Below are 15,413 nucleotides of genomic sequence, written 5' to 3' on the forward strand. Positions count from 1 at the left end.
CATTACATCACTACTGACAATAGATGATGTCACAGCTTATCTCCTCCTCCTCCCTGTACAATGACCTCTATATAGATAACACTGACCCATCATTACATTACTACTTGCAATAGATGATGTCACAGCTTATCTCCTCCCCCTCCCTGTACAATGTCCTCTATATACATAACACTGACCCATCATTACATCACTACTGACAATAGATGTCACAGCTTATCTCCTCCCCTCCCTGTACAATGTCCTCTATATAGATAACACTGACCCATCATTACATCACTACTGACAATAGATGATGTCACAGCTTATCTCCTCCCCCTCCCTGTACAATGACCTCTATATAGATAACACTGACCCATCATTACATTACTACTTGCAATAGATGATGTCACAGCTTATCTCCTCCCCCTCCCTGTACAATGTCCTCTATATACATAACACTGACCCATCATTACATCACTACTGACAATAGATGTCACAGCTTATCTCCTCCCCTCCATGTACAATGTCCTCTATATAGATAACACTGACCCATCATTACATCAATACTGACAATAGATGATGTCACAGCTTATCTCCTCCCCCTCCCTGTACAATGACCTCTATATAGATAACACTGACCGATCATTACATCACTACTGACAATAGATGATGTCACAGCTTATCTCCTCCCCATCCCTGTACAATGACCTCTATATAGATAACACTGCCCATCATTACATCACTACTGACAATAGATGATGTCACAGCTTATCTCCTCCTCCTCCCTGTACAATGACCTCTATATAGATAACACTAACCCATCATTACATCACTACTGACAATAGATGATGTCACAGCTTATCTCCTCCCCATCCCTGTACAATGACCTCTATATAGATAACACTGACCCATCATTACATCACTACAGACAATAGATGATGTCACAGCTTATCTCCTCCCCCTCCCTGTACAATGACCTCTATATAGATAACACTGACCCATCATTACATCACTACTGACAATAGATGATGTCACAGCTTATCTCCTCCCCCTCCCTGTACAATGTCCTCTATATAGATAACACTGACCCATCATTACATCACTACTGACAATAGATGATGTCACAGCTTATCTCCTCCCCCTCCCTGTACAATGACCTCTATTTAGATAACACTGACCCATCATTACATCACTACTGACAATAGATGATGTCACAGCTTATCTCCTCCCCCTCCCTGTACAATGACCTCTATATAGATAACACTGACCCATCATTACATTACTACTTGCAATAGATGATGTCACAGCTTATCTCCTCCCCCTCCCTGTACAATGTCCTCTATATAGATAACACTGACCCATCATTACATCACTACTGACAATAGATGATGTCACAGCTTATCTCCTCCCCATCCCTGTACAATGACCTCTATATAGATAACACTGACCCATCATTACATCACTACTGACAATAGATGTCACAGCTTATCTCCTCCCCTCCATGTACAATGTCCTCTATATAGATAACACTGACCCATCATTACATCAATACTGACAATAGATGATGTCACAGCTTATCTCCTCCCCCTCCCTGTACAATGACCTCTATATAGATAACACTGACCGATCATTACATCACTACTGACAATAGATGATGTCACAGCTTATCTCCTCCCCATCCCTGTACAATGACCTCTATATAGATAACACTGACCCATCATTACATCACTACAGACAATAGATGATGTCACAGCTTATCTCCTCCCCCTCCCTGTACAATGACCTCTATATAGAGAACACTGCCCATCATTACATCACTACTGACAATAGATGATGTCACAGCTTATCTCCTCCCCCTCCCTGTACAATGACCTCTATATAGATAACACTGACCCATCATTACATCACTACTGACAATAGATGATGTCACAGCTTATCTCCTCCTCCTCCCTGTACAATGACCTCTATATAGATAACACTGCCCATCATTACATCACTACTGACAATAGATGATGTCACAGCTTATCTCCTCCTCCTCCCTGTACAATGACCTCTATATAGATAACACTAACCCATCATTACATCACTACTGACAATAGATGATGTCACAGCTTATCTCCTCCCCATCCCTGTACAATGACCTCTATATAGATAACACGGACCCATCATTACATCACTACAGACAATAGATGATGTCACAGCTTATCTCCTCCTCCTTCCTGTACAATGACCTCTATATAGATAACACTGACCCATCATTACATCACTACTGACAATAGATGATGTCACAGCTTATCTCCTCCCCCTCCCTGTACAATGACCTCTATATAGAGAACACTGCCCATCATTACATCACTACTGACAATAGATGATGTCACAGCTTATCTCCTCCCCCTCCCTGTACAATGACCTCTATATAGATAACACTGACCCATCATTACATCACTACTGACAATAGATGATGTCACAGCTTATCTCCTCCTCCTCCCTGTACAATGACCTCTATATAGATAACACTAACCCATCATTACATCACTACTGACAATAGATGATGTCACAGCTTATCTCCTCCCCTCCCTGTACAATGACCTCTATATAGATAACATTACCCATCATTACATCACTACTGACAATAGATGATGTCACAGCTTATCCCCTCCCTGTACAATGACCTCTATATAGATAACACTGACCCATCATTACATCACTACTGACAATAGATGATGTCACAGCTTATCTCCTCCCCCTCACTGTACAATGACCTCTATATAGATAACACTGACCCATCATTACATCACTACTGACAATAGATGATGTCACAGCTTATCCCCTCCCCCTCCCTGTACAATGACCTCTATATAGATAATACTGACCCATCATTACATCCCTACTGACTAGATGATGTCACAGCTTATCTCCTCCTCCCTGTACAATGACCTCTATATAGATAACACTGACCCATCATTACATCACTACTGACAATAGATGATGTCACAGCTTATCTCCTCCCCCTCCCTGTACAATGACCTCTATATAGATAACACTGACCCATCATTACATCACTACTGACAATAGATGATGTCACAGCTTATCCCCTCCCCCTCCCTGCACAATGACCTCTATATAGATAACACTGACCCATCATTACATCACTACTGACAATAGATGATGTCACAGCTTATCCCCTCCCCCTCCTCCCTGTACAATGACCTCTATATAGATAACACTGACCCATCATTACATCACTACTGACAATAGATGATGTCACAGCTTATCTCCTCTCCTCCCTGTACAATGACCTCTATATAGATAACACTGACCCATTATTACATCACTACTGACAATAGATGATGTCACAGCTTATCCCCTCCCCCTCCTCCCTGTACAATGACCTCTATATAGATAACACTGACCCATCATTACATCACTACTGACAATAGATGTCACAGCTTATCTCCTCCCCCTTTCTGTACAATGACCTCTATATAGATAACACTGATCCATCATTACATCACTACTGACAATAGATGTCACAGCTTATCTCCTCCTCCTCCCTGTACAATGACCTCTATATAGATAACACTGACCCATCATTACATCACTACTGACAATAGATGTCACAGCTTATCTCCTCCCCCTCCATGTACAATGACCTCTATATAGATAACACTGACCCATCATTACATCACTACTGACAATAGATGATGTCACAGCTTATCTCCTCCCCCTCCATGTACAATGACCTCTATATAGATAACACTGACCTATCATTACATCACTACTGACAATAGATGATGTCACAGCTTATCTCCTCCCCCTCCCTGTACAATGACCTCTATATAGATAACACTGACCCATCATTACATCACTACTGACAATAGATGATGTCACAGCTTATCTCCTCCCCCTCCATGTACAATGACCTCTATATAGATAACACTGACCCATCATTACATCACTACTGACAATAGATGATGTCACAGCTTATCTCCACCTCCCTGTACAATGACCTCTATATAGATAACACTGACCCATCATTACATCACTACTGACAATAGATGATGTCACAGCTTATCTCCTCCCCCTCCCTGTACAATGACCTCTATATAGATAACACTGACCCATCATTACGTCACTACTGACAATAGACGATGTCACAGCTTATCTCCTCCCTCTCCCTGTACAATGACCTCTATATAGATAACACTGACCCATCATTACATCACTACTGACAATAGATGATGTCACAGCTTATCCCCTCCCCCTCCCTGTACAATGACCTCTATATAGATAATACTGACCCATCATTACATCCCTACTGACTAGATGATGTCACAGCTTATCTCCTCCTCCCTGTACAATGACCTCTATATAGATAACACTGACCCATCATTACATCACTACTGACAATAGATGATGTCACAGCTTATCTCCTCCCCCTCCCTGTACAATGACCTCTATATAGATAACACTGACCCATCATTACATCACTACTGACAATAGATGATGTCACAGCTTATCCCCTCCCCCTCCCTGCACAATGACCTCTATATAGATAACACTGACCCATCATTACATCACTACTGACAATAGATGATGTCACAGCTTATCTCCTCCTCCTCCCTGTACAATGACCTCTATATAGATAACACTGACCCATCATTACATCACTACTGACAATAGATGTCACAGCTTATCTCCTCCCCCTCCATGTACAATGACCTCTATATAGATAACACTGACCCATCATTACATCACTACTGACAATAGATGATGTCACAGCTTATCTCCTCCCCCTCCATGTACAATGACCTCTATATAGATAACACTGACCTATCATTACATCACTACTGACAATAGATGATGTCACAGCTTATCTCCTCCCCCTCCCTGTACAATGACCTCTATATAGATAACACTGACCCATCATTACATCACTACTGACAATAGATGATGTCACAGCTTATCTCCTCCCCCTCCATGTACAATGACCTCTATATAGATAACACTGACCCATCATTACATCACTACTGACAATAGATGATGTCACAGCTTATCTCCACCTCCCTGTACAATGACCTCTATATAGATAACACTGACCCATCATTACATCACTACTGACAATAGATGATGTCACAGCTTATCTCCTCCCCCTCCCTGTACAATGACCTCTATATAGATAACACTGACCCATCATTACGTCACTACTGACAATAGACGATGTCACAGCTTATCTCCTCCCTCTCCCTGTACAATGACCTCTATATAGATAATACTGACCCATCATTACATCACTACTGACTATAGATGATGTCACAGCTTATCCCCCCCTCCCTGTACAATGACCTCTATATAGATAACACTGACCCATCATTACATCACTACTGACAATAGATGATGTCACAGCTTATCCCCTCCCCCCTCCTGTACAATGACCTCTATATAGATAACACTGACCAATCATTACATCACTACTGACAATAGATGATGTCACAGCTTATCCCCCCCTCCCTGTACAATAATCTCTATATAGATAACACTGACCCATCATTACATCACTACTGACAATAGATGATGTCACAGCTTATCTCCTCCCCCCTTCCTGTACAATGACCTCTATATAGATAACACTGACCCATCATTACATCACTACTGACAATAGGTGATGTCACAGCTTATCTCCTCCCCTCCATGTACAATGACCTCTATATAGATAACACTGACCCATCATTACATCACTACTGACAATAGATGATGTCACAGCTTATCTCCTCCCCCCTTCCTGTACAATGACCTCTATATAGATAACACTGACCCATCATTACATCACTACTGACAATAGATGATGTCACAGCTTATCCCCTCCCCCTCCCTGTACAATGACCTCTATATAGATAATACTGACCCATCATTACATCACTACTGACAATAGATGATGTCACAGTTTATCTCCTCCCCCTCCCTGTACAATGACCTCTATATAGATAACACTGACCCATCATTACATCTCTACTGACAATAGATGTCACAGCTCACTGGAATATTTAATACTGTCACAGAGAAATACAATCTGTCCTGCAGAAAACAAGCCCCCATGATGCCTAGGTCACCTATACTGTCTGCCCCTTGTTTAGATACCTCACAGTATATAAAAGACTCCAACAAAGTTTTTTTTTACATTTCCTTTTATTTTGAAAACACAGATTTGTAAATTTTTTAGTCAATTATATATAACAAAATCTACAGAGTGATTATAAAATGGAATGGGCAGCATAATGATAAATATACAGAAGGGAGGCTGGTTATAAGAGGACAGCTACACATAGTATGGATATGCATTGGCACGAGGTCAGCGCGGCCAGGCCGGCTATAGGCACCCAGCGGCAGTCACTGTTAGGAAATGTATAAGAGGGCGAGTAGACGATGAATACAATCTACCACGATAAAAACAAGTATCATAAAAATTAAAACAACCTAATATTAAAAATAGAGAAAAAAAAAATATCCGTCATATATACAAACCTCTGTACAAGACGATGAAACAGGAACCTGCAGACAGAACCTGTGAAGCCTCAGACACCTACATCCTAGCTCTGCCTGTTCTCTAGTAATGGCCCCTTAGTATTCTATACATTAGTATCACAGCTCAGTAGCTCAAGGCTTTGGGGGATGTAAATGACTTTTTCTACTGTGATTGCACAAAAAGGAAAAAACTGAAAACACTGTGGCCCAACTGAGGTAAGTCCTGCATCAGGGGGAGAGTGGTCCCATGTTCTACTGCATGATCCCAGAGTCCACAGACGCCTGCTTCCGGGTGGTCTTTGGAGGTGGGGGAGGGGGCGTCTTGCTGGGTAGTGGAGGTGGCAGATGCTGAAACAAAAGTAAAGGTTAAGCATTAATATCTATATTGTATGCACCTGCCCCTACATGTTACATAGTGTCCTAAGTCTAGCAAAAATCTATGTACAATCTGCTAAGCTTCTGGTCTATATCTGCAGGCAGCATATTATAAAGCAGGAGGAGCTGAGCAGATTGTACATAGTGTCCTATCTGCAGGCAGCATGTTATAAAGCAGGAGGAGCTGAGCAGATTGTACATAGTGTCCTATCTGCAGGCAGCATGTTATAAAGCAGGAGGAGCTGAGCAGATTGTACATAGTGTCCTATCTGCAGGCAGCATGTTATAGAGCAGGAGGAGCTGAGCAGATTGTACATAGTGTCCTATCTGCAGGCAGCAAGTTATAGAGCAGGAGGAGCTGAGCAGATTATACATAGTGTCCTATCTGCAGGCAGCATGTTATAGAGCAGGAGGAGCTGAGCAGATTGTATATAGTGTCCTATCTGCAGGCAGCATGTTATAGAGCAGGAGAAGCTGAGTAGATTATACATAGTGTCCTATCTGCAGGCAGCATGTTATAGAGCAGGAGGAGCTGAGCAGATTGTACATAGTGTCCTATCTGCAGGCAGCATGTTATAGAGCAGGAGGAGCTGAGCACATTGTACATAGTGTCCTATCTGCAGGCAACATGTTATAGAGCAGGAGGAGCCTGCATTTATCACAGTCCTGCTGCTACCACATACATATGTCTGTATGATTACACAGATCTCCAGGAATGCTGGGGCACATTTACTAAGGCCCCTGTACCAGTTTTCTGTCAGACTGCTAGCTCCGGTATACACAACCTCTGCACTGAAGGGGGCGTCCAGTGCACAGTCGGACCGCACTCCAGATATAACGTGCAAAGTCCGAAGCCCCATGTTAAAGATGCACGGAAAATAAAGTGGTGCCCTCTGTCGTGGCAGTGCAGGGGGCACCAGATTCACGAAGAATGTGCGCTAGAAATCTGGCGCCCCCTGCACACTGCACTGGTCTTGGTGAATGTGCCCCAGTATATCACATTGTCTGCATTTTCTATAGTGACACCTGAGAGATCCATGTCTGATGCCGTGGAGCTTTCATTACATAGAAAGAATTTACTCAGTAGATGTTGGACATTGAACAACACTTAGTTCCAGGCTTGGAGTAACAATATACTGCACAGGCAGAGGTGTCACACTGTAGCATGCATTAGCAATGTGCTGCAATACCAGACGCAGCCCAGGGACAAGAGGGGCGCCGTTTCTGATAAGACAAGTGATCCTGTAGAAGTAGATTTAATAATGAGCTGCTTTCAACATGTAAAAGATAGTGATCATATTATGGACTGTCCCTTTAAAAGAGAGAACCTGTTTATGATGAGGGTGCGTTCCTCCTCCTTGTGTATTCACCTGGAATCTGCTGTGATGATTTCCTTCTACTACACACATCCCCATAGATCCATATTTGGTGACTTGTTTCGTGCGTCCCCTTCAGATACGAGGAGTCTGCCACTTCACATTAGACCCGATTCTAAGCAAACTCAGTGACTCGCACTCACCTCCGGGGAGACGAGAACCGTATGTACACGGCACATGTGCAGCAGCGCAGCATCTGTCCCCCCACTACACAGGCCGCCCCCAGTGTGTATGTATATCACATGTATGTACAGTATGTAATTGTATGGTCAGTAATCTGTCCTCCCCCCCACTATGCAGGCAGTGTGTATGTATATCACATGTATGTACAGTATGTAATTGTATGGTCAGTAATCTGCCCTCCCCCCACTATGCAGGCAGTGTGTATGTATATCACATGTATGTACAGTATGTAATTGTATGGTCAGTAATCTGTCCCCCCCCCCACTATGCAGGCAGTGTGTATGTATATCACATGTATGTACAGTATGTAATTGTATGGTCAGTAATCTGTCCTCCCCCCCACTATGCAGGCAGTGTGTATGTATATCACATGTATGTACAGTATGTAATTGTACGGTCAGTAATCTGTCCTCCCCCCCACTATGCAGGCAGTGTGTATGTATATCACATGTATGTACAGTATGTAATTGTATGGTCAGTAATCTGTCCTCCCCCCACTATGCAGGCAGTGTGTATGTATATCACATGTATGTACAGTATGTAATTGTATGGTCAGTAATCTGTCCTCCCCCCACTATGCAGGCAGTGTGTATGTATATCACATGTATGTACAGTATGTAATTGTATGGTCAGTAATCTGTCCTCCCCCCACTATGCAGGCAGTGTGTATGTATATCACATGTATGTACAGTATGTAATTGTATGGTCAGTAATCTGTCCTCCCCCCACTATGCAGGCAGTGTGTATGTATATCACATGTATGTACAGTATGTAATTGTATGGTCAGTAATCTGTCCCCCCCCACTATGCAGGCAGTGTGTATGTATATCACATGTATGTACAGTATGTAATTGTATGGTCAGTAATCTGTCCCCCCCACTATGCAGGCAGTGTGTATGTATATCACATGTATGTACAGTATGTAATTGTATGGTCAGTAATCTGTCCCCCCCCCCACTATGCGGGCAGTGTGTATGTATATCACATGTATGTACAGTATGTAATTGTATGGTCAGTAATCTGTCCCCCCCCACTATGCAGGCAGTGTGTATGTATATCACATGTATGTACAGTATGTAATTGTATGGTCAGTAATCTGTCCTCCCCCCCACTATGCAGGCAGTGTGTATGTATATCACATGTATGTACAGTATGTAATTGTATGGTCAGTAATCTGTCCTCCCCCCACTATGCAGGCAGTGTGTATGTATATCACATGTATGTACAGTATGTAATTGTATGGTCAGTAATCTGTCCTCCCCCCACTATGCAGGCAGTGTGTATGTATATCACATGTATGTACAGTATGTAATTGTATGGTCAGTAATCTGTCCCCCCCCACTATGCAGGCAGTGTGTATGTATATCACATGTATGTACAGTATGTAATTGTATGGTCAGTAATCTGTCCCCCCCACTATGCAGGCAGTGTGTATGTATATCACATGTATGTACAGTATGTAATTGTATGGTCAGTAATCTGTCCCCCCCCCCACTATGCGGGCAGTGTGTATGTATATCACATGTATGTACAGTATGTAATTGTATGGTCAGTAATCTGTCCTCTCCCCACTATGCAGGCAGTGTGTATGTATATCACATGTATGTACAGTATGTAATTGTATGGTCAGTAATCTGTCCTCTCCCCACTATGCAGGCAGTGTGTATGTATATCACATGTATGTACAGTATGTAATTGTATGGTCAGTAATCTGTCCCCCCCCCACTATGCAGGCAGTGTGTATGTATATCACATGTATGTACAGTATGTAATTGTATGGTCAGTAATCTGTCCCCCCCACTATGCAGGCAGTGTGTATGTATATCACATGTATGTACAGTATGTAATTGTATGGTCAGTAATCTGCCCTCCCCCCACTATGCAGGCAGTGTGTATGTATATCACATGTATGTACAGTATGTAATTGTATGGTCAGTAATCTGTCCTCTCCCCACTATGCAGGCAGTGTGTATGTATATCACATGTATGTACAGTATGTAATTGTATGGTCAGTAATCTGTCCTCCCCCCACTATGCAGGCAGTGTGTATGTATATCACATGTATGTACAGTATGTAATTGTATGGTCAGTAATCTGTCCTCCCCCCACTATGCAGGCAGTGTGTATGTATATCACATGTATGTACAGTATGTAATTGTATGGTCAGTAATCTGTCCTCCCCCCCACTATGCAGGCAGTGTGTATGTATATCACATGTATGTACAGTATGTAATTGTATGGTCAGTAATCTGTCCTCCCCCCACTATGCAGGCAGTGTGTATGTATATCACATGTATGTACAGTATGTAATTGTATGGTCAGTAATCTGTCCCCCCCCACTATGCAGGCAGTGTGTATGTATATCACATGTATGTACAGTATGTAATTGTATGGTCAGTAATCTGTCCCCCCCCACTATGCAGGCAGTGTGTATGTATATCACATGTATGTACAGTATGTAATTGTATGGTCAGTAATCTGCCCTCCCCCCACTATGCAGGCAGTGTGTATGTATATCACATGTATGTACAGTATGTAATTGTATGGTCAGTAATCTGCCCTCCCCCCACTATGCAGGCAGTGTGTATGTATATCACATGTATGTACAGTATGTAATTGTATGGTCAGTAATCTGTCCCCCCCCTCCCCACTATGCAGGCAGTGTGTATGTATATCACATGTATGTACAGTATGTAATTGTATGGTCAGTAATCTGTCCTCCCCCCCACTATGCAGGCAGTGTGTATGTATATCACATGTATGTACAGTATGTAATTGTATGGTCAGTAATCTGTCCTCCCCCCACTATGCAGGCAGTGTGTATGTATATCACATGTATGTACAGTATGTAATTGTATGGTCAGTAATCTGCCCCCCCCCACTATGCAGGCAGTGTGTATGTATATCACATGTATGTACAGTATGTAATTGTATGGTCAGTAATCTGTCCTCCCCCCACTATGCAGGCAGTGTGTATGTATATCACATGTATGTACAGTATGTAATTGTATGGTCAGTAATCTGTCCTCCCCCCCACTATGCAGGCAGTGTGTATGTATATCACATGTATCCCACATGTATGTAATTGTATGGTCAGTAATCTGTCCTCCCCCCACTATGCAGGCAGTGTGTATGTATATCACATGTATGTACAGTATGTAATTGTATGGTCAGTAATCTGCCCTCCCCCCACTATGCAGGCAGTGTGTATGTATATCACATGTATGTACAGTATGTAATTGTATGGTCAGTAATCTGTCCCCCCCCCACTATGCAGGCAGTGTGTATGTATATCACATGTATGTACAGTATGTAATTGTATGGTCAGTAATCTGTCCTCCCCCCCACTATGCAGGCAGTGTGTATGTATATCACATGTATGTACAGTATGTAATTGTATGGTCAGTAATCTGTCCCCCCCCACTATGCAGGCAGTGTGTATGTATATCACATGTATGTACAGTATGTAATTGTATGGTCAGTAATCTGTCCCCCCCCACTATGCAGGCAGTGTGTATGTATATCACATGTATGTACAGTATGTAATTGTATGGTCAGTAATCTGTCCTCTCCCCCACTATGCAGGCAGTGTGTATGTATATCACATGTATGTACAGTATGTAATTGTATGGTCAGTAATCTGTCCTCTCCCCCCACTATGCAGGCAGTGTGTATGTATATCACATGTATGTACAGTATGTAATTGTATGGTCAGTAATCTGTCCTCTCCCCCCACTATGCAGGCAGTGTGTATGTATATCACATGTATGTACAGTATGTAATTGTATGGTCAGTAATCTGTCCTCCCCCCACTATGCAGGCAGTGTGTATGTATATCACATGTATGTACAGTATGTAATTGTATGGTCAGTAATCTGTCCTCCCCCCACTATGCAGGCAGTGTGTATGTATATCACATGTATGTACAGTATGTAATTGTATGGTCAGTAATCTGTCCTCCCCCCACTATGCAGGCAGTGTGTATGTATATCACATGTATGTACAGTATGTAATTGTATGGTCAGTAATCTGTCCTCCCCCCACTATGCAGGCAGTGTGTATGTATATCACATGTATGTACAGTATGTAATTGTATGGTCAGTAATCTGTCCTCCCCCCACTATGCAGGCAGTGTGTATGTATATCACATGTATGTACAGTATGTAATTGTATGGTCAGTAATCTGTCCTCCCCCCACTATGCAGGCAGTGTGTATGTATATCACATGTATGTACAGTATGTAATTGTATGGTCAGTAATCTGTCCTCCCCCACTATGCAGGCAGTGTGTATGTATATCACATGTATGTACAGTATGTAATTGTATGGTCAGTAATCTGTCCCCCCCCACTATGCAGGCAGTGTGTATGTATATCACATGTATGTACAGTATGTAATTGTATGGTCAGTAATCTGTCCCCCCCCACTATGCAGGCAGTGTGTATGTATATCACATGTATGTACAGTATGTAATTGTATGGTCAGTAATCTGTCCTCCCCCCACTATGCAGGCAGTGTGTATGTATATCACATGTATGTACAGTATGTAATTGTATGGTCAGTAATCTGTCCCCCCCCACTATGCAGGCAGTGTGTATGTATATCACATGTATGTACAGTATGTAATTGTATGGTCAGTAATCTGTCCCCCCCCACTATGCAGGCAGTGTGTATGTATATCACATGTATGTACAGTATGTAATTGTATGGTCAGTAATCTGTCCCCCCCCACTATGCAGGCAGTGTGTATGTATATCACATGTATGTACAGTATGTAATTGTATGGTCAGTAATCTGTCCCCCCCCCACTATGCAGGCAGTGTGTATGTATATCACATGTATGTACAGTATGTAATTGTATGGTCAGTAATCTGTCCTCCCCCCCACTATGCAGGCAGTGTGTATGTATATCACATGTATGTACAGTATGTAATTGTATGGTCAGTAATCTGTCCTCCCCCCACTATGCAGGCAGTGTGTATGTATATCACATGTATGTACAGTATGTAATTGTATGGTCAGTAATCTGTCCCCCCCCACTATGCAGGCAGTGTGTATGTATATCACATGTATGTACAGTATGTAATTGTATGGTCAGTAATCTGTCCTCCCCCCACTATGCAGGCAGTGTGTATGTATATCACATGTATGTACAGTATGTAATTGTATGGTCAGTAATCTGTCTCCCCCCCCACTATGCAGGCAGTGTGTATGTATATCACATGTATGTACAGTATGTAATTGTATGGTCAGTAATCTGTCCCCCCCCCACTATGCAGGCAGTGTGTATGTATATCACATGTATGTACAGTATGTAATTGTATGGTCAGTAATCTGTCCTCCCCCCACTATGCAGGCAGTGTGTATGTATATCACATGTATGTACAGTATGTAATTGTATGGTCAGTAATCTGTCCCCCCCCACTATGCAGGCAGTGTGTATGTATATCACATGTATGTACAGTATGTAATTGTATGGTCAGTAATCTGTCCTCCCCCCACTATGCAGGCAGTGTGTATGTATATCACATGTATGTACAGTATGTAATTGTATGGTCAGTAATCTGCCCCCCCCCCACTATGCAGGCAGTGTGTATGTATATCACATGTATGTACAGTATGTAATTGTATGGTCAGTAATCTGTCCCCCCCCACTATGCAGGCAGTGTGTATGTATATCACATGTATGTACAGTATGTAATTGTATGGTCAGTAATCTGTCCCCCCCCACTATGCAGGCAGTGTGTATGTATATCACATGTATGTACAGTATGTAATTGTATGGTCAGTAATCTGTCCCCCCCCACTATGCAGGCAGTGTGTATGTATATCACATGTATGTACAGTATGTAATTGTATGGTCAGTAATCTGTCCTCCCCCCACTATGCAGGCAGTGTGTATATATATCACATGTATGTACAGTATGTAATTGTATGGTCAGTAATCTGTCCTCCCCCCCACTATGCAGGCAGTGTGTATGTATATCACATGTATGTACAGTATGTAATTGTATGGTCAGTAATCTGTCTCCCCCCACTATGCAGGCAGTGTGTATGTATATCACATGTATGTACAGTATGTAATTGTATGGTCAGTAATCTGTCCCCCCCCACTATGCAGGCAGTGTGTATGTATATAACATGTATGTACAGTATGTAATTGTATGGTCAGTAATCTGTCCTCCCCCCCACTATGCAGGCAGTGTGTATGTATATCACATGTATCCCACATGTATGTAATTGTATGGTCAGTAATCTGTCCTCCCCCCACTATGCAGGCAGTGTGTATGTATATCACATGTATCCCACATGTATGTAATTGTATGGTCAGTAATCTGTCCCCCCCCACTATGCAGGCAGTGTGTATGTATATCACATGTATGTACAGTATGTAATTGTATGGTCAGTAATCTGTCCCCCCCCACTATGCAGGCAGTGTGTATGTATATCACATGTATGTACAGTATGTAATTGTATGGTCAGTAATCTGTCCCCCCCCCACTATGCAGGCAGTGTGTATGTATATCACATGTATGTACAGTATGTAATTGTATGGTCAGTAATCTGTCCCCCCCCCACTATGCAGGCAGTGTGTATGTATATCACATGTATGTACAGTATGTAATTGTATGGTCAGTAATCTGTCCCCCCCCACTATGCAGGCAGTGTGTATGTATATCACATGTATGTACAGTATGTAATTGTATGGTCAGTAATCTGTCCTCCCCCCCACTATGCAGGCAGTGTGTATGTATATCACATGTATGTACAGTATGTAATTGTATGGTCAGTAATCTGTCCTCCCCCCCACTATGCAGGCAGTGTGTATGTATATCACATGTATGTACAGTATGTAATTGTATGGTCAGTAATCTGTCCCCCCCCCCACTATGCAGGCAGTGTGTATGTATATCACATGTATGTACAGTATGTAATTGTATGGTCAGTAATCTGTCCCCCCCCCACTATGCAGGCAGTG

At 42.4% G+C, this 15,413-nt stretch overlaps 1 protein-coding gene and 1 long non-coding RNA gene across 3 annotated transcripts in view; one reads left to right on the plus strand and one right to left on the minus strand.

Moving 5' to 3' along the window:
• The window catches only part of LOC140105697 (uncharacterized), a 55,874-nt gene that overhangs the window by 25,401 nt on the left and 15,060 nt on the right, over positions 1–15,413 (plus strand). The gene's annotated exons all lie outside the window — the stretch shown is intronic.
• Positions 6,182–15,413, minus strand: part of DOCK1 (dedicator of cytokinesis 1) — a 221,354-nt gene continuing 212,122 nt past the window's right edge. Inside the window, exon 52 of one of the 2 annotated variants that reach the window (XM_072129711.1) lies at positions 6,182–6,849. In XM_072129711.1, the coding sequence (XP_071985812.1) occupies positions 6,754–6,849 (96 nt within the window). In that variant the 3' untranslated portion in view covers positions 6,182–6,753. The remainder of the gene's footprint in view (positions 6,850–15,413) is intronic. The other variant, XM_072129712.1, reaches the window with a different exon arrangement.

Source organism: Engystomops pustulosus, chromosome 11, assembly GCF_040894005.1.
Source record: "Engystomops pustulosus chromosome 11, aEngPut4.maternal, whole genome shotgun sequence".
Classification (NCBI taxonomy): domain Eukaryota; kingdom Metazoa; phylum Chordata; class Amphibia; order Anura; family Leptodactylidae; genus Engystomops; species Engystomops pustulosus.